An 18,315-nucleotide genomic window follows, 5' to 3' on the forward strand; every position below is an offset into this window, starting at 1 on the left:
TGCACTGCGATGATGTTCTGTGCAGAGGCAAAGGAAATACAATTTTTTGGTTTCTTTTTCCAGTTTGGAAAGGAATAAACAAAGATCAAACTTTCCATTGCTTCCTGTTGCCTCTTCTGTTCTGGTTGAAAACACACACAGGCCCAGCCCAGTGCGCGCTGGTCAGCCCAGTGCGCGCTGGTCCCATACCAGTCTCTATGCTCATAGGAAACAGACCCACAGTTCTTCCTACCTAACTTATAAAAGTAAATAACACAAACAAAGAAACAAAAAATGAATTAACGTACAAATAAACCTTATACGTAATCCCCAAAATATGAAGTAAACTAAGAATAAATATGACCAAAATTCAAAATAATAAAAATAAAGAATAAATAGCTCCAACAATACAGTCATGTGACGTCACACTCCCTTGAACTTGTTTCTGGCAGCAGTCTTGGCAGGCAGTTGCTATGGAGTTGCTATGACAACAATAAACAAGCCACAAGCTTAGAACTAGCTCGTCTCGTTCCTAGCTAACTTACAACTGTTACCCCATCACAATTTTTTAGTTCTCTGCCCACCTTTCAGTAATACTAAGACAAATATCAGTGATATTTACTGTAGTACTTAGCCTGCTAGCATTATCATTAGCATCTACTAGCATTAGAACTAGCAAAATTAGCTTCGCTAATGTAGCTTTCAGCTGCAGCTAAGACATGTAGCCTGTTATTTGTACTTACTCTGCCAGTCACCTGAGCCCTTTTATTCACATGAAGGTTTACAAATCCGATGAAACACTGATTGATTCATAGATTTCAGGCCGCGATTAAAATTAGTTCTAATCGATTAACTAATAATGTCTGCTTTTTGTCGTGTTGCAGTTCGGCCGCCATCCAGCAGAGGGCGTCTCTCCCTGGCCATCCTCACCTGGAATCGTTCGTATAGGATTAAAGATGGCGGCTATTTCAGTACGGGAAAGAGAATGCAATTTATACGGATGCAATTTATACGGTTTGTTTTAAAATATAAACATTCAACAAACTCCGTAAGTTATCACGTCAGGCGAGCTGCATGGCGGAGAGGCGTCAACTTGTCAACCGAAGGTGACGGTACGTCAGAAAAGCGGAAGAGACAATGGAGAAAAAAACATAATGCCAATAAGCAAGATTGATTTTCAGGGCTATCCTCAGTTAATGCACTTTATGAATATAAGTTTTATCTTTCATTTAAGAGCAACCACAGACGGTAAGTATTTTTTCTGCATGAATATTTCTCTGTTCATGGGGATTTAAATGTTTCACATATTTTAGTTCATGTTTTGTCTTTTAAATATGTGTGAATAATGACGTAAGAAAACCACAAATTGCTGTATATAATACAGATGATAAAATAATGCTAACATTTATTGATTTCTTGTTTAATTTAGCGTGTTGTGAAAAATGTTGCCCTTCCTGCTATGGAAAGATGGTCGACTCACTTGACATAAGAGAAAACTCAAGATTTTAAGAAACTTGCCACTTATCATTTAATCGTTCATCGATCAATAAGATCGATTAACGTGAGATTAATCCATTAATTTATTATTTGCATTCTTACTACCAACATTACAACTTTAATGCTTATGTGAGAGGATTGGTTAGAATAAATCATAAATAACATTATTTCAAAAGGGAAGTAGCAGAAGAAACTATAAAAAATAAAAATCATGTATGCAGATTTGATTTGCAAGTTAGACTTTTTAAATTATTATTATCATATTTGTTTCCCCTCCTTTGTGATCAAACTTGAAACTTTTTATGATACAACCTGGTGTGTTTTTCCCCCAGATTCAGATAATATCTGTGGTTTGGTTTTTTTTTTTGCACAATTGGAGCTCTCTCAGTTTGCTAATAGCAGCTATCTCACTTCTCGGTTTGCAGACATTCAGCAGGACTTCGGCCTGAAGGAAAGAGTGCACCTCTTTACACCTGCAGCTTTATTACTTGTATCTGTACACAACAAGTCGGGAGCAATGAAGCTACACGCTTTTTTAATGTGTATCATGAATTATTTGCTGTTGACAAATCAAGAGGAGCAGAAATCGGTATGGAATATTTGCATTTTCTCCATTTTTATTAAACTTGATTTCCTTAATGTGAGCATTTGATAAAGAAAAATAACATTTTATATTTGTCTGCTTGTGCTTTTGCAAATATTTTTAGTCTTCATAATAGTTTTATGTCTCATTAAGCATTTATACAATTAACATATTTCTTTCAATGCATATAAGAAAAATGTTGTGTGAAATAATTGAATTGGTATTTAAGTTTTTCATCCATTTAAACCAGTAGTGAGTCATTTCATCACATAGTCAGGAAATTGCAGCGGTTACTGCAGAATCTGTGTGTTTGTGGTGTGAGCTACATGCATTGTAAGATGTAAACATCAAACTGAAACAATTATGGAAGAATGCTCATTATTTATGCATTTATTTTGCTTTAAGTAAGAAGAGCAGACATCCAGCTGACAAGTGAGGCAGTCAGGGTAAAAAGACGATATAACCTTCCGGAAAGTCAAAGGTGTCGAGAAATGATAGTTTTTAATCCAACCTCAAGAGAACAAAAAACTTCAAACATGCTTTCATGAAAATGACACCAAAGTGGAAAAGCTGTGGGTTGAAATTTAAGTAAACTCTCTGATCCAGCAGCTTCCTGAAACCACCTTTAGTAGCAGAAGCTCTCAGAAGTCATTTTCAGTCTGATTTTTATCAACCTACCACATCATCTCCAGACGATATTGCCCCTACAAAGCTTCAACAAAGAATTGGTTCATATTTGACTCTAAAATATTTCATGTTGATGGTCTGATGCTCAGTGGCTGCAAGGTTTGAAGGTTCTCTTGCTGCAAAGCAAACCCAAACAATCAGCCATCCGCCTGGTACTAAATATTTACCCTGAAATGCTTTGTTTGGTTTTCTCTGAAAACGATGCTGTGCATTACGGCCAAAGATCTGTATCTTTGTCTCATCTCTTGAAGAACTTCAGAAGTCTCTAGAATCACATCAGACGTTTCGTGATTCATTCATGTGCAGCTTTGCAAACCATAATTTCTCTGACCTTGGAGTGAATTTGTTGGGATATTCTCTCCTGGGAATATTGGCAAACATCTTAAAAGATTTCCACTTGGAAATAAGCCTGTCGCAATAATCAATAAATCCATTAATCGCACGATAATTTAAAACAAGCTCAATAACTTCCATTTGCATAATTTATCTTTTTTTTCTCTCTTTCTACCCAAAACTGGGGGATAAAAGTGTTTAGTCTGGTGTTTTGTTCTCAACTTGTCTCCATAATTCATTTTATTTGTTGTTTCTGTTCTTTTTGTTTATTTATTTTGGATATTTAAAATGTCTTTAAGTTCGGGTGTTAAATGTTTATCAGAATTTAAAGAAGGTGTTCTTGCATTTTTATGCATTTCCATTATACTACTTCAAAATGGTATCAAAACAACATTATCATTTATCGCAGTTACTCCAGGGACAATTTATTGTTCAGGAAAATTTCTTATTGCTACAGGCCTACTTTCTTTTGGTAAAGTAATGAACTTTAGCTTGGAAATGAGCTGAACATCCTTCACAGATTGATGGACAGCAACAGTTTCATCTCCAAGTTTATTGCTGATGTCTATTTTGGCAAACAAAACTCTTAAAGTTCCTTAACTTGCAACTTTTTCTGTATTTTTGTTCCCTTGAGGTTTGATTGAAATCAAAGGAACTGTTAAAGAGCAGTCAGGGCGTGAAGCAGTGGAAATACAACAGGATGTCATTTCTTTTCACCACGACTGCTTAGAATTTGACTGTAGTCTATGGTACTGTAGAAGAAACTTTATCTTCTCTGTGTTCACATCAGGGGTTATTTCTGTCACCAATTACCACAATTCTGTTTTCATTTTAGGAAGTGAATCAGACTTCATGGAGTTCACCTGATAACAACACTTATGTTTATCCTGATTACTATGGCGATTCTACCCCCTGCGAATCGCACGTGCCGGAATTTAACTCCCTCGCCCTTCTGGTCATCTACAGCATCGTGTTTGTGTTCAGCCTCTTGGGCAACAGTCTGGTGGTCTTCGTGGTCTGCTCTATGAGCAAAGGCAGAGCCAGCACAGATATCTACTTGATGCACCTTGCCCTGGCTGACCTCCTCTTCTGTTTCACTCTCCCCTTCTGGGCCGTTGAGTCTCACTACGGTTGGATCTTCGGCACGCTCCCCTGCAAGTTCATATCCAGCTTCCAGGAGGCGTCTGTGTACAGCGGCGTCTTCCTGCTGGCGTGCATCAGTGTGGACCGCTACTTTGCCATCGTAAGAGCGACGCGAGTGTTGTCCTCCCACCACCTGCTGGTGAAGGGGATCTGCGCCGTTGTGTGGCTGGTGTCCGGGTTTCTGTCTATACCCGTGGCGGTTCAAAGGGAGGACATCATTCTGCCGGGACTGGATCAACCCATTTGCTACGAGAACCTAACCGGGGAGAGTAGCGACCAGTGGCGGGTCGGCCTCCGAGTTCTGCGGCACACTCTGGGCTTCTTCCTCCCCCTGGTGGTGATGGCGTTCTGCTACGGTTGGACGGTGGTGACGCTGTTCAGCATGCGCAGTCAACAGAAGCACAAGGCCATGCGCGTCATCCTGGCAGTGGTCCTGGCGTTCATTTTTTGCTGGCTGCCTTACAACGTCACCGTTCTGATAGACACGCTCTTTCGAGGCGGGTCGCTCGAAGAAACCTGCGACACCCGCTACATAGTGGAGGCCCTGCTGGAGGTGACCAAGATTATCGCCTTCCTGCACTGCATGGTGAACCCGGTGCTGTACGCCTTCATCGGGGAGAAGTTTCGGAACGAGCTGCTGACAGCTCTCTACAAACAGGGCATCATCAGCAAGAAGCTCTGGGTGTCTTACAGGAAGGGTTCTGCGGCCAGCGTGCTCAGTCTCAGGTCCAGAAACACCTCCATATCGGTGTAAGCTAACGCCGTCTCATGGGCTATGTTCACACAGCACGTCTTGATGCTCAGTTCCAATATTTTTGGGGTTTTTCATGGTCATTCATAATAGTAAACCCGACTTCAATGAGATTTCTGTGCAAACGGTTTATGTCCCCAAAGCGACCTGCTTGTGCAGAAGAAACCTGGACGATAAATCAGTAACAATATATAAAGCAGTAAAGATGTGAGCAATATCAGTAGACAATACGTCCGATAGAATATTCAATAATTTCACTCAACTCCGGTCCGGAACCGCACAGCATTCTGGGAGATGTAGGCACAGAAAAGGCTTTAGCAACCAGCTAAGCAAGGTTGGTGCCATCAAGTAACTCACCCACTCTTTGGTTACCTAGCAACAACCTGTTGAGTAACCTGTGCAGCAGCAGTTTCAGGTTTTATTATAACTGTTTAAAAATAAAAAACAGCATAGAGTGAAGGGAAAACATGAGTACAACAGTTTGAGAGGAAAAGTCACACCACCAGTTTTATCAGTATTTCAGACATTTAAAACAATAAACTAACAGTAACTATCAATATGACTGATATGAAACCCTTGTATTGTTACACTTTTTAGCCATATTGTCCCGCCTTACTTTGACGTCACACAGCAGCAGCTCGGTGTTTGACAGTCATTTATGCACCGATGTCATAGTTTATTCAGCAACAAGAGCCAACGGTATCATCACAAGACGAAGAAGGCTGATAAAAAGACAGCGTAACCAACGGCAATGGCTTTTTGTGATTATGACTTCTGTAAAACAGTCAGTCTGGATGCGGAGTTGGAGCAAAGAGTGGAGGGAATGTGATGTGATGCGCTTCTTTCATCATGTCATGATTATTTTCAGCCGTTGTTTACGTCCAGAAATCTGATTTTTTTGGGGGGGGTGAAAACATTTTGCTGTTTCAGTGAAAGAAGTTGGGTATGGGTCCCATACGGGTAAAAAAAAAGAAACAGGCTTGGGTCGCATTTCCCTGCTGTGTGAACATAGCCATAAATATCATTACTGATGCAAATATGTACAAGTGAAATATTTAGAAGTATCTAGAAAATCCAGAAAAGTGTAAGCATCTAGCAGAAGTCTTAAAATCTATCTCTGGTTTTGTATTTCTAACTTACAAAACTGTAAGTTTTGCAGGAGGTTTCTACTGAAATTGCAGAAACCTCCTGATATTCGCAGTTCGGTATTCGCAAATGTGTAAGGTCAGGGGTCAGCGACCTTTTCCATTCACAGAGCCACTTTTCCCCTTCTGCTACAAAAATAAAACTCGCCTAGTGTCACAAAAAACTATTTTTAAAAATGTATGAAGTACATTTTTACGTAAAATGTTTAATTATGAAAGTTAACAAAATTAAGCTAAAATGTATTTAAGTTTTGAGATTTTAGAACAAATATTACATTGGATAAAATGACAATTTAGCAGAATGGGGTGAGTCTTTTCTATAAATATGGAAAAGGAGAAATATGGGTAGCATAGTTTGAAGCTGGGTGTTTTTTAAAAGCCTGTTATAGATATTAAAAGTAGATTTTGCGACCTTTGACCTATTCACCATGCTACGTGACATCCTATTGGCTGGTGTTTGCAAAGCAGCCAATCCAGGAATGATCGGTTGTACGCCAAATAATGGAGATGAGTCCGACTGTAGACATTAGTGAACTTCAGCAGTAGTGCCAAGATGGTTTCCATTGGACGTATTAGTGGATATTCAGGTATATTTGGTGTTTAAAGTTTTAAATAGGAAATTATAATCATTTTTAGAGGGAGCCTCAGCTTTTGAGGGGCAGCCTTGGTCCTGGGGGTTTACCTGTTATTTTTAAAATACTTGTTAGTCTCAAGTTAAAACACACAGATGTTACAAAGCAAGGAAACTTCAGCTACTTTCAAAACGAACAAAAAAACAAAAAAAAAATTACATCCTGTTCTCAGCAGACTTTTAATGTCACAGGACGTTTCCTCAGGTCTAACGTTGATAAGATCTCTGAAGAACTATGAAGTCAAACGGAAAGACAATTATTCAGAGAGAGAGATATTTTAAGATGTTTAGTCTTTTCAAATCCTGAAACAAAAACTGTTCCAAGATGGAGTTCATGAGTGGAAGCGATGGTTCCTGATTTGGCTTAAAATCTTTACTATTTTTTGTCGATGCATCATCAATTACTTCATCTCTTCAAAAAGAAAGGATAGTGACGGCGTGCTGCCATCAGTAAATATGTCACCTCAAGACTTACAATGTGGTCCGAACTATTAGAAACTGATGGTGATTCTCCTGGAGAAAATAGTTTGAGACAAACACTTTATCTCTGATCATCAGGAAGCGTCTCCGTAGCAACAGGAGTTTTAGTTTGGTGCTTTGAAACGTACAGGAGTGTGAAACCACCGTGTCTGCAAAGGTTCATAAGCAGCAATCTGTAAAACATCGTAAAGCCATTTTCAAAAACCAAGAACTTCTGGGAAAACCTCCCAGGTATTAAAACATCCCCATTCCCTGAAATCCCAGAAAAATTCACCCCAAGGTTAGAAGGTCAAAGGTTGAGAGCAGTGATAAAAGAAAAAAACATATTTGTGCCTTAATGAAACATAAGACAACAGATGCAACGACCTTTTGACCGATGAAGCCAAAGTAGAAATGGTTGTCCATGTTTGAGGACATCCAAACACAGACTCCAGTAAAGCATGGTGGTGGAGGAATGGTGATCTGGGCTTGTTTTACAACCAAATGTTGAAGAATCAGATGTGAGGCCCTGATTCTGGCTGCTGAATCTTGACCAACATTGGGTTATCAAGGTATCTGCTCCTGCATAGCCCATTATTGGCCCAATGTTGGGCAAGAAGAAGCTGGATGCTTGCAGACCTCAATAAGCTGAAGCAGTAAATATGATGCAGTTTTGTTTCTTTTGACGTAGAGTCTTATATAACCCAGTCATTCTTAGAGGTTCTGAAATGTCTCTGTTCCTTTCTCCTAAAACCCCCTCGAAGTTCCCGTTGGCGTCTAACGTCAAAGCGTCCGGCTTCTGCAGCTGTTCTCGATTTCATTAAGCGATGTTTGACTTTTGAGTCAACCTCATCACACTCTTTAAATTCTGAGAACGCATCAAATGTCAATGAGTTTGAAAAGGAGAAGTCAACTCATTGACAAATGTGCAAAACTACGCAGTTAGTTATCAAGACTTTACAGTTGAAACTTTCTGAATGTAAATGACCCATTTGAATATCCTGTGTTTTTAGTTGTTTTGCTGATAGAATGTTTCCTATTGATCGTGACTTTTGTTTGACAGAAAAAAAAAATCTTACCAGGAAGGTAAAAAATCTTGAGAACAGGAAGAGGTGGTGAAACTCGTTTGTTTTCACAACCGAGGAACAGCATGTGCTCTTTGATGAATGACTTTCATTTATACAACATTCTGTGGAAACTGCTGCGTCTCCTTATCAGTATTATCATCTCAAGCTTATTTTTCGGTATTGTAGTAATGTTTCTGCATTTATACAGGAGAGTTGTTCTGGTTTTAATTGTTGTAAATTACAAGATAGATGCTGAGGTCTATTTTTCTGAATGAAATGAATGTTTTTTATAAACGGAAAGCAGCTTTCAGGATCTAATCTGTACAGATCCAGGTTTCATGCACAATAAATATATTTTTCTGTATCAGTCTGGTTTACTTGCAAAGCGGTTGCTCTGTTTATCTTATGCAGGATCTTAACCTGAAGATAAGTTGCAGCTTGTTACCGACATTTGATTAAAAGCTGCTTCATCCTAAAGGTTTCGGCCAAGTTCCTGTTTTTCTTTGCGGTTTGGAGGTGATGCTGCTGTCGGACTTACTCTGCACTTGACATGTTAAAACCTCAGGTGAAAAATAACCACAGAGACAAAACATGCAAACTTTAGATCAAACTCATTCTTTATTTATGTCTCGTAATGAACATATCATTACTACCTGGAACAAATTAATTCTGGTGTAGAAAAGAGAAGAAAACAGATGTCGTCATGCATGATGGGAAATAAAATATGTACCCAGGCCTGCGCTACAGCTGATTAAAAAAAGGAGAAATGAATGGAGGAAGGATGAAGTTAACCAGCAAATTTTCTGATCTTCTGGAAGTTGGCAATATTCTTTAGTTTTTTAGTTCTTAATTTAAAGGGAAAAAGTTGATTGCAGCAGATTGGTGCCAGAGAAAATATTTAATTTATCGGAGCAATGATCCAACTGTACATCGTGTCCATAACTATGCAGAAGATTTACTATTTGCTAATTTTATTGTTTTTTTTTTATATGTTTCCTCTGATTCACAGCTCTAATCTCAAGAGGCTTTACAAGACAAACAATCCAAATCCCATCATAAAATATGAACATAGCCTCAGAAATTAGGAAGTTTGTGCTTATTTTAACGTATAACGGATCAAAGTGGCATCAAAAGTCTAATCTGGATATCTGAGCGCGGTGGCGTGCGTTCAGGTGGAAAAAAATATTTTTATTGTACCTCCTGCGCATTTATCTAAATCTACCTGCGAATTTAAATAAACCCACACAAAAAAATCTAACAGATAACAATTTGATGAATTCGCAACAGAATAAAAACCCTGCAGTATAAAGGAAATTGGAAAAAAAAATTACAAAATTCTTGAGATTAATAAAACAACTATAGATTGCTTTAAAGGTTGAACGCTGACTCACAACCAGCATTTAAACTGAAACTTTGAGTTGAATCTGAAACTTTTACAACCTTCATTGTTTTTTCTTTTTACACATCAAGCAACATGTGTTTCTCTTAATTACATCATCCTGTACTTTTACCACAAAATATTATTTACTCTTATGTTTTACCAAAGGCTGTATATCCTGGCAAATCTACAAGTTATCATCATAAACCTGAGTAACCAGTGACTATTTTACACCTTAAATCAACTATAATCAGATAAACTTTAGAAAAATCCTGACTTATGACAATGAAGTAAAGATGCTTGAGAAACTTATTCACTGCAAAAACACAAAATCTTGCCAATTAATTTTGGTCCAGTTTCAATATTACACTTGAAATAAGACAAACGAATTTAAAAGAAACTTTTTAGCAAGATATAGAGGCTTGTTTAATTCCTTACTACTGATGAAAAAGTGAGTTACATTGGCAGATTATTTCACTTTTAACAAAACATTTTTCACATTTTATAAGTTCATTTATCTGCCAATGGAACCAGCACTTTTTAATCAGCTTGTTTAAAAAGTCATTTAAACAATTAGAAGAAGCTTGTTTGTTTTTTTTTTTTAACTTAAAACAAGCTTCTATATCTTGCTAAAAAGTTTCTTTTAAATTAGTTTGTCTTATTTCAAGTGTACTAAGATATTTGCACAAGAAAGAAGACCAAAATTATTTGGTAAGATTTTGTGTTTTGCTTGTTGTTTTACTAAATAAACTACAACTACTTTCTAATAATATCGTAGTAAAGTCCTCCTCTATCATACAGTGTACAAACGTCCATGTAGCTTCAAATTGAAACCAACACTTTGAAGCTGTAGTAATGATTTATTATTCCTTGAGGTTTTAATAGGTGAGCTGGAACAGGTGCATCTAAAACATGTGGGACCTGGGAACTACCGGCGCCATCTAGTGGGGTATTTATGTGCAATCAAACCTTTAGTCATCTTTATCTAGTTAGAAAATGTTTTTTTTTTCTTCCATAAACACACATTTGTCTTTACAAAACAACAGAATCTGATACAGAAGTCTCTCTGGACGACCCAAAAACCGAAATCAGGATCTCCGATTCTTCTCAGTTCCTCCAGCGTGAAAAAGCTGAACTGAAAACACGTTGGTCACCAACTGTGAAACAAACTCTTACATTTTCGTCCATCTTGAACTCCAGATGTTTCACTACTTCAGCTTCATCAGTGCAAACTAAGTGCCAAATTGTTTGGTTATGTGAATTTTACCATTGCTGCATTCTTCTGAACATCATTTATTTTAAAATCTTGACTTTTCGTAGTCTGTCAAGCTAATTTTTGTCTAATTTTGAGTAAAAACAGAAGCAATTTAATAATTTACATGCAGTGTGTTTATGCCCTTAAGCCAGAACACACGTCAATGTGTATGATTGAAAAAAACACAAAAACATTCCCTTTTATACACTTTGTAGTTGGAAAATATGCATCAACATGATCAGATTCTCACGTTATTGTGCAGAAAAAGCAATTATTTCTACAAAAACTGACAAAAAACTGAAACAGGAGGATTCAAACAAACGGCAAGAAAAACTTTCCAAAAAGTTACAGTAAGTACATTTTCAAACTTCTTCTGGTATTTAGAAAGTCATTATTATTATTTTTTTTTCTTCAATTTAAACTTCTAATATTTTTGATCATTACAAAGTAGAACTTTTTTTTAATTTTTTTATCCTTCAATAATTATAAATGTTTTTTGTGAATTAAAGCAACAAAAACACCGTTTTTAAGATGTTCCTTAAGGAGATACGCAGCAGATGTTTCAGTTTTTGGGTTTAACTGCTTCTGGTTTTCAGCTGTTTGACCCTCACGGGGGGCGGAGACACGCTCGTGCGTAGGGCCGTTCTACGCTGCCATGGTAACAGCATAAAAACAGCTCGGCTAAACCTGTGTAGCTGCTGGGGGAAGGATAAACTGCGTCTAAAGTATCCGGCCGGAGGTTTGTTGTCGAGGACATTTCACCACCACCGAGGTAATTCAGCTGTAAACTAGTGGATGACGGTCCCGAGTTCAGCTTGCAGGTTTTAATCGGACCGGACCGAACGGGAAGCTGGCGGTCGGAGTTGGTTGGGCTCAAAACATTGTCAACGTGTACAAGCTGATCCGCGTCTACTTCCGCTTGTGCTTCAAAATAAAACAATGAAATCTGAAGCTAATTGATTACCATGTAAATTCGTGTTTCTTTCAGTTAATTTTTTTCAGATGTTTTTCTAACATATTTAATTTGTTTTTGGCAGCAGATGTGAAGGCTTGTAATTTGTGAAGTAATGTTTGTCACCAGGTTTCTGCAGTAGGATGATTTTTTTTATTTTTTATGTCAGCTTCAAACTATCTCTTAAAGACGTAACACTTCTTGCCAAGTATTTTTGGTCTATTTTCTAGAAAATATCGTAGAACACTTGAAATAACACAAATCTAAGTTACAAGTAACTCATTGACAAGATGCTTATTTGAAGTAAATAGTTCTTTAATATTGATAATAAAAAAAAGTACCAGTTCGACTGGAAGATTATTTCACTTACAAAACAGAAAAAATGTCTTGTTATAAGTTAACAAGACATTTAAAGCATTTGCCATTGGACCTTTTACTTTATAAATATTGATATTCAAGAATTATTTACTTAAAACAGCCTCTTTTATCTTGTTGAAAAGCTACTTGTAAGTTGGTTTTGTTTTATTTCAAGTCCATTAATATTTGCACTAGAAACTAGATAAAAATACTTGGTCTTTGCACTGTGTTGTTGTGGGAAAAGTGCCAGTCTAAGAACTGAACTGAGCGTTTCATTAGTGAAGATAAAACTAGGTATAAATAGTTTATGCAATTTACAGTAGAAATACTTCTACTATGTGTATTAGGGCCGTTGTACAAAAATAAATTACATTTCTGGCAAAAACTCAGTTTTGACTTTTGAAACTCTGAAATTTCAATGTTTTTTGTACAATATTTCTGAGATAAATTTCAGAATTTCTGAGTTTCTTCTAGGAAATGTTTGACTTTTCAAGCTCAGAAATTTTGTTTTGTTTTTAAGAAAATTGCTGAGATTAAATAAAAAATTTCTGAGTTTTTTGGTGGAAGTGTATTTAATTTATAATACGCTGTTGTTCCATAGAGACTGCACCCCTTTGAAAAACAGAAAATCTTTCCATTTAAATCATGTAAATGAGAATATTTCTAATTCATACTAAATAACGAGATACGTTAGTGTGAAAATAAATGTTTCTCTGAACATTCATTTTAGTTCAGAAGTTGCATAAATTTATCTAAAATCAACTGTTTTTATTAATAAATTTATATATTAATAAAAATGTGTATTGTGGAACAGGTTGTTAGTACACCAAACCTCTTTGAGGAAAAACTCTTTTATTATGAAAATGTATCCCTGGCACCGGAAGTCAATCACCTGAAACAGCGGTAGCTTAGCATGCTATCTTTAGCCGCGTTTCCTCTGAGTTGATCACTTCATTCATCAACATGTTCCGCTCGGTTGATGTTTTACAGTAAATATTTATTTTTTTTTGCCGCAGATTGGGGACCATCTTTATGAAACTCTTCATGAGAACCTGCAGGTTGACACCGGTGTCGGCAGCTGCCATTTAAACCCGATTCTGTTGGACCTGCGCAGGTTCGGAACCAGTCGGGATGTCCAGTGACCTCGCTGGTGTGTGGGAGGTGGCGCTGAGCGACGGAGTCCACAGGATCGAGTTTGAACATGGGACAACCACCGGGAAAAGAGTCATCTATGTGGACGGAAAGGTCAGCACAACCAGTTCAGTGTCTAATGAAGGAACTGGTCCCAGTTACAGTTCCTGCCTGCTTGGTTCTCATTTCTGTACTGATATCTGTGCTGTACCTGCACTTACTTTTCTTCTTAAAAGCACCGATGTGAAAATTTGGGCACAGAAAAACTAATTTAGGGGAAACTAACTGCGTTAAGCGTTTTCAGAGTTAGCAAAAAAACGCTGAAATGAAAATGTAGCTCCGCTATGCAGAGTTCTCATCTGATGTTGCACTTCCGGAAACTTTGCAGCTGACAGCCATCTTGGTAGGTATCCTAACTAACTGTCATAACAGTAGCTATGGAGTTGCTATCAGAGTTGGGTAGTTACTTGTTACATTTACTTGAGTAACTTTTTTACTGCAGTAAAATCTTTAGGAACTATACGCACCTCTGGTTGCTATGACAACAATAAACAACCCACATTCTGTGTTGATACGAGTCGATCCCAACAGCAGACATTATGTTGACATATCTTTCTCTTGCACATTGGTTAAGAGTGTCGATATACTTTCTTTTTGTTGGTCCTGAATTCATGATTCGTTTATGCTTGGTGCTGATTTGCCTACCAAGATGGCGGCTCAGTGGAGCTGGTACTTTTTCATCAATATTAAGGAATTATTGACTTAAAACAAACTCCTGTTTCTTGCTGAACAGTTACATGTACGTTAGTTTTGTCTTATTTCAGGTGTACTGAGACATTTGCACTAGAAACTAAATCTACTTGGTAAGAGTGTCTTTGCAGTTTGCAGTTGACCTTGAGTTTGGGTTTCCAGGAGGTTCTGAGGCGGGACTGGATGTTCAAACTGGTCGGGAAGGAGACGTTCAGCGTGGGCCAGGCGGACACCAAGGCCACCATCAACATCGACGCGGTCAGCGGCTTCGCCTACGAATACACGCTGGAGATCAACGGGAAGAGCTTGAAGCAGTACATGGAGAACAGGTCAAAGGTCACCAGCACCTGGCTGCTCAACCTGGACGGCATCGACTGCAGGGTGGTTCTGGGTGAGCTCAGTTCCACCTCTTTTAATGTCTGAGTCAGAGGTTGTGCTAAATATTAATCGTACCTGGATTTATTGGTTCATTCATATTATCAATAATGATCAGATTGATTAGAGTAGCCAAATATTAGACTATTAAGAGTAAAAAGTATTTGACTCAAGAGTAACTGACCCAAACATCAATCATTTAAAATTACAAAATGACATCAACAAATGGACCAAAATTTAAATTTAAGTGGAAATTTTGGAATTTTATGGACCAAAATGAAAATAATTCACATTTACAAAATAAAATAAATAATTTTCTCAAATCAATTTTTAAAACTTAGGAGACTTTAACAAACCTGTGTGTGTGTGTGTGTGTGTGTGTGTGTGTGTGTGTGTGTGTGTGTGTTGAAGCATTTGGTGAAGTTACTCACAGTGGATTCAGAAACTTTACTTAAGTAAGAATGCACTGTAAAAACACCAAATCTTACCAAGTATTTTTGTTTAGTTTCTATTACAAACATCTTAATACACTGGATATAAAACAAAACTAACTCATAAGTAATTTTTGGCAAGAAATAAGAACTCATTTAAGTCAACAATGTCTTAATTTTGATATAAATAACTTGTTCCACTGGCAGATAAATTCACAAGACATTTTTTTGTTATAAATTAAAAAATCAGTCATTTTTTTATCCTTCAGGAATTATTGACATAAAAAAGCTCATATGTCTTGAGGAAAAGTTAAAAGTTAGTAAGTTAGTTTTGTCTTAATTAAGGTCTACAGCACTAAAGTACTCCTAAAAGTAATTTGTTTTCCCCAAAAAGTAACTCTGGTAACTGTAACTAATTACTTCCCATCTCTGGTAATTATTATTATTGATCTGATATTGGGAGTCGTGACTTGTGCTCCTCAGAGCTGCGCTCTCACATTAATGCTGAAGCTAATCTGTTTATCGGCTTTAAGCTCCACAGCGCCACCTCTCCTGACTGGACAGGTTAATCCCTTTCATAATCTCTCTGCTTGCAGCTCATCAGGTGACGCTCTGCAGTAATCCTTACGTAACATTTAAAATCTAAAAAACGTGCTGCTTTCTCTAAACTACAGGAAAATCAAGAGAAATTGTCATAGTTAGCTGCTTTAGCTTCATTTGAAACAGTTAAACCGCAGTTAGACATATTAAATCATTAGTTTCTGATTATTCTAAACCTTAAGACTCTAAAGTCATCAAAATTAAGCACCTTTTAAGTAGGATATAGAAGCTTGTTTTAGGTAAATGACTCCTAAATATTGATGAAAAAGTTCCAGTTTTGCTGGCAGGTTGTTTTACTTTTAACAAGACATTTTTCTTTTATGTTTCATGTCGATTTTGATGAAAACAAAGGAGAAACCAGATGGAGACCGACATATTTGCTGCTGTAGTCTCAGCAGACATTCTTATTTCTGTAAAAATAAATCAGGTTTTAAGATGAAATAACTGTGAACAGATTTCTGAAGTCCTGATTAACTGAGTGAAATAATAAAGTCAGTGATCAGTTAAACTCCTCGAACTTCCTGAATGTTTTCACTGTTTTCACTTCCAGAGAAAGACACCATGGACGTTTGGTGCAATGGAGAGAAGATTGAAACTGCTGTAAGTATTTTTTTTAATTAATCAAAAAATAATCCGTCACAGGTTATAGAGTTTTATGTTTTCTCTCCAAATATTATTTTATCAATCAAATAAAAGTAGTTTTTACCTGTATACAACCAAATTACATCAACCAGTCCCTTCAGTTCTGCATGAATATTCACTCAAGATCAACAGATTTCTGTAGTTTTTCATGCTAAGGCATAATTATTTTATTGCAAATTTTCCTCAAAAATGGTCAACTGGGTTTGTGATGCTAACTCCCACCTGCAGGTGGCAGTATAACTTAGTTTTACTACACTGCTGCTTCAGCCTTACTTAAAGTCAAGTTATAGTCTGTGGTGGATGTAATGGGTAACAAAACGTCACATTTACTGTAATACAAAAAAGCAAATATTGCAAAATTCCCAGGAAATATGTCTAAATTATTTCTGCAAATCAGTTTCACTGCAAAAATGTCACAAAATAATTTCAAATCTTGGAGGGACTGATCAGTATGGGAGAAGATTAGAGCCACTGGAAAAAAAATCTTGAATTAAAGTCAGAATTCTGAGGAAATTTAGAGATTTTTTTTTTTCAATGGCCCTGATCCTTTTCCATAGATCCATCTTAAAAGATAATTGTAAGAACTTATCGAAAGCGGAAGAGCTTCTTCTTTACATTTTAGCAGTTTATTGGGTTTTATAAATACATTCTGGCCCAACCGGCCCTTTAAGAGCATTCATGATCTCATTGTTGCCCAAAGAGAAGTCGAGTTTCGCCGCGCTGACGCTGCGCTCTGCGTCCGCAGGGCGAGTTCGTGGACGACGGCACGGAGACGCATTTCTCCCTGGGAGACCACAGCTGCTGCGTGAAAGCCGTGAGCAGCGGGAAGCGGCGAGACGGCATCATTCACACGCTGCTGGTGGACGGCACAGAGGTCGCCGAGTGCACCGAGTGACCAGGTTCGGCCTGGACTCGGTCTGTCAGACTGGAAACGTTTCCTTTAAAATGGCTGCCGCGGCGCGGCCGGTCCACACTGTTCAGATATCAACGCCATAGAGTCTGTTTAGTGGCAGACGGAGCTGCTAGAAACATCAGTCAGAAGATTCAGCGTCTCTAAAGGTTTACATTAATATTAATGAGGTTTTTTAGACTTAAAATGTAATTTATAAGTTAGAAACGGTTCTGCTTCAGCCTTTCTGGTGGAAACCAGGAACCTGTGTGGTTTCATGTTGTGAGTTATTATCTGCTTTATTTATCGGACCAAGCAGCTGCTGTAGAAGAAGAAATCAAGGCTCCATCTCCTGCTGATCGCTGCAACCGTTCAGACAATCATACTGATTAGTTACACTGCAAAAACAGAAAATAACACCAGCTAGTTTACTGAGCTTGTTTCTAGTGGCAGAATGTCAGATATCGTTTTAGGATCATTGTAAAAAAAAAATAAAAAATCAACAGTAAATTTGTGAGGAAAAGCATTTTTCCCATACTGTAAAGTTATAATAATATAACTGTTTGTATAATCACGGTAACTATTATATATATTGTTATTATCAGAAAATATCTAGAAAAGGACATTTCTGAATTTGAAAAGTAAAATATATATTTTTTTTAAACTTTGAAATTTCTAAGGTTTTTCTAGAAATAATTTTGAGATTAATCTGATTTTTTTTTTCTAGCAAGTTGTCAACTTTTCAAACTCAGAAAAAAAATCCCAGAAACTTTCTTGGGAAAAAAACGTGGAAATTTCTGAGTTTTAAAAGTCAAAAATCTTAGATTTTGAAATTTTAAAAATTTCCAAAAATTTAAAATGTTCAACTTTTGAAAATTCCAAGCTGTTTAAAAATAACATTTATGAAATTAATCTCAAAATTTAGTTTTTTTTTTCTAGCAAATCTTTGACATTTCAAACTCAGAAATGTCTCCTGGTCCAACGGTGGAAATGTACGCCTTTTTGTTTGAATCTAATATTCTGTCACTTGAAGTTGGAAGAATTATTATAGTAATATATTTATAACTTGTGTCTATAATTTATAATATGGGAAAAATATCTTGTTCCACTTATAACTTGTACTTTTTAGAATTATTGAAACGAGCTCCTATTTCTTGCCAAAAAGTTACTTGTAAGTTACTTTTCTTATTTTAAATGTACCAAGATATTTGTAGTAGGAACTAATCAGAAATCCTTGGTAGGATTTTGTGTTTTTGCAGTGCAGGCTGTACAGCTGCTGT

At 37.0% G+C, this 18,315-nt stretch overlaps 2 protein-coding genes across 3 annotated transcripts; both read left to right on the forward strand.

Moving 5' to 3' along the window:
- Positions 1-1,118: 1,118 nt before the first annotated feature.
- cxcr2 (chemokine (C-X-C motif) receptor 2) lies at positions 1,119-8,752 on the forward strand. The gene is made up of 3 exons (XM_028024088.1): positions 1,119-1,227; positions 1,902-2,065; positions 3,915-8,752. The coding sequence occupies exons 1-3, from the start codon at positions 1,134-1,136 to the stop codon at positions 4,974-4,976; spliced, it is 1,320 nt and encodes a 439-aa protein (XP_027879889.1). The 5' UTR covers positions 1,119-1,133; the 3' UTR covers positions 4,977-8,752.
- A 2,777-nt stretch (positions 8,753-11,529) lies between these two features.
- On the forward strand, positions 11,530-17,650 carry faima (Fas apoptotic inhibitory molecule a). 2 transcript variants are annotated; one of them, XM_028022003.1, is made up of 5 exons: positions 11,530-11,680; positions 13,332-13,462; positions 14,261-14,489; positions 16,055-16,104; positions 16,892-17,650. In XM_028022003.1, exons 2-5 carry the CDS (start codon positions 13,349-13,351, stop codon positions 17,039-17,041), a joined length of 543 nt encoding a protein of 180 aa, XP_027877804.1. In that variant the 5' UTR covers positions 11,530-11,680; positions 13,332-13,348; the 3' UTR covers positions 17,042-17,650. The 2 variants fall into 2 exon arrangements, with proteins under 2 accessions (XP_027877804.1, XP_027877803.1); XM_028022002.1 differs by having other exon boundaries at positions 11,544-11,680; positions 13,234-13,462.
- Positions 17,651-18,315: the final 665 nt, after the last annotated feature.

This window comes from Xiphophorus couchianus, chromosome 7, assembly GCF_001444195.1.
Source record: "Xiphophorus couchianus chromosome 7, X_couchianus-1.0, whole genome shotgun sequence".
NCBI lineage: Eukaryota > Metazoa > Chordata > Actinopteri > Cyprinodontiformes > Poeciliidae > Xiphophorus > Xiphophorus couchianus.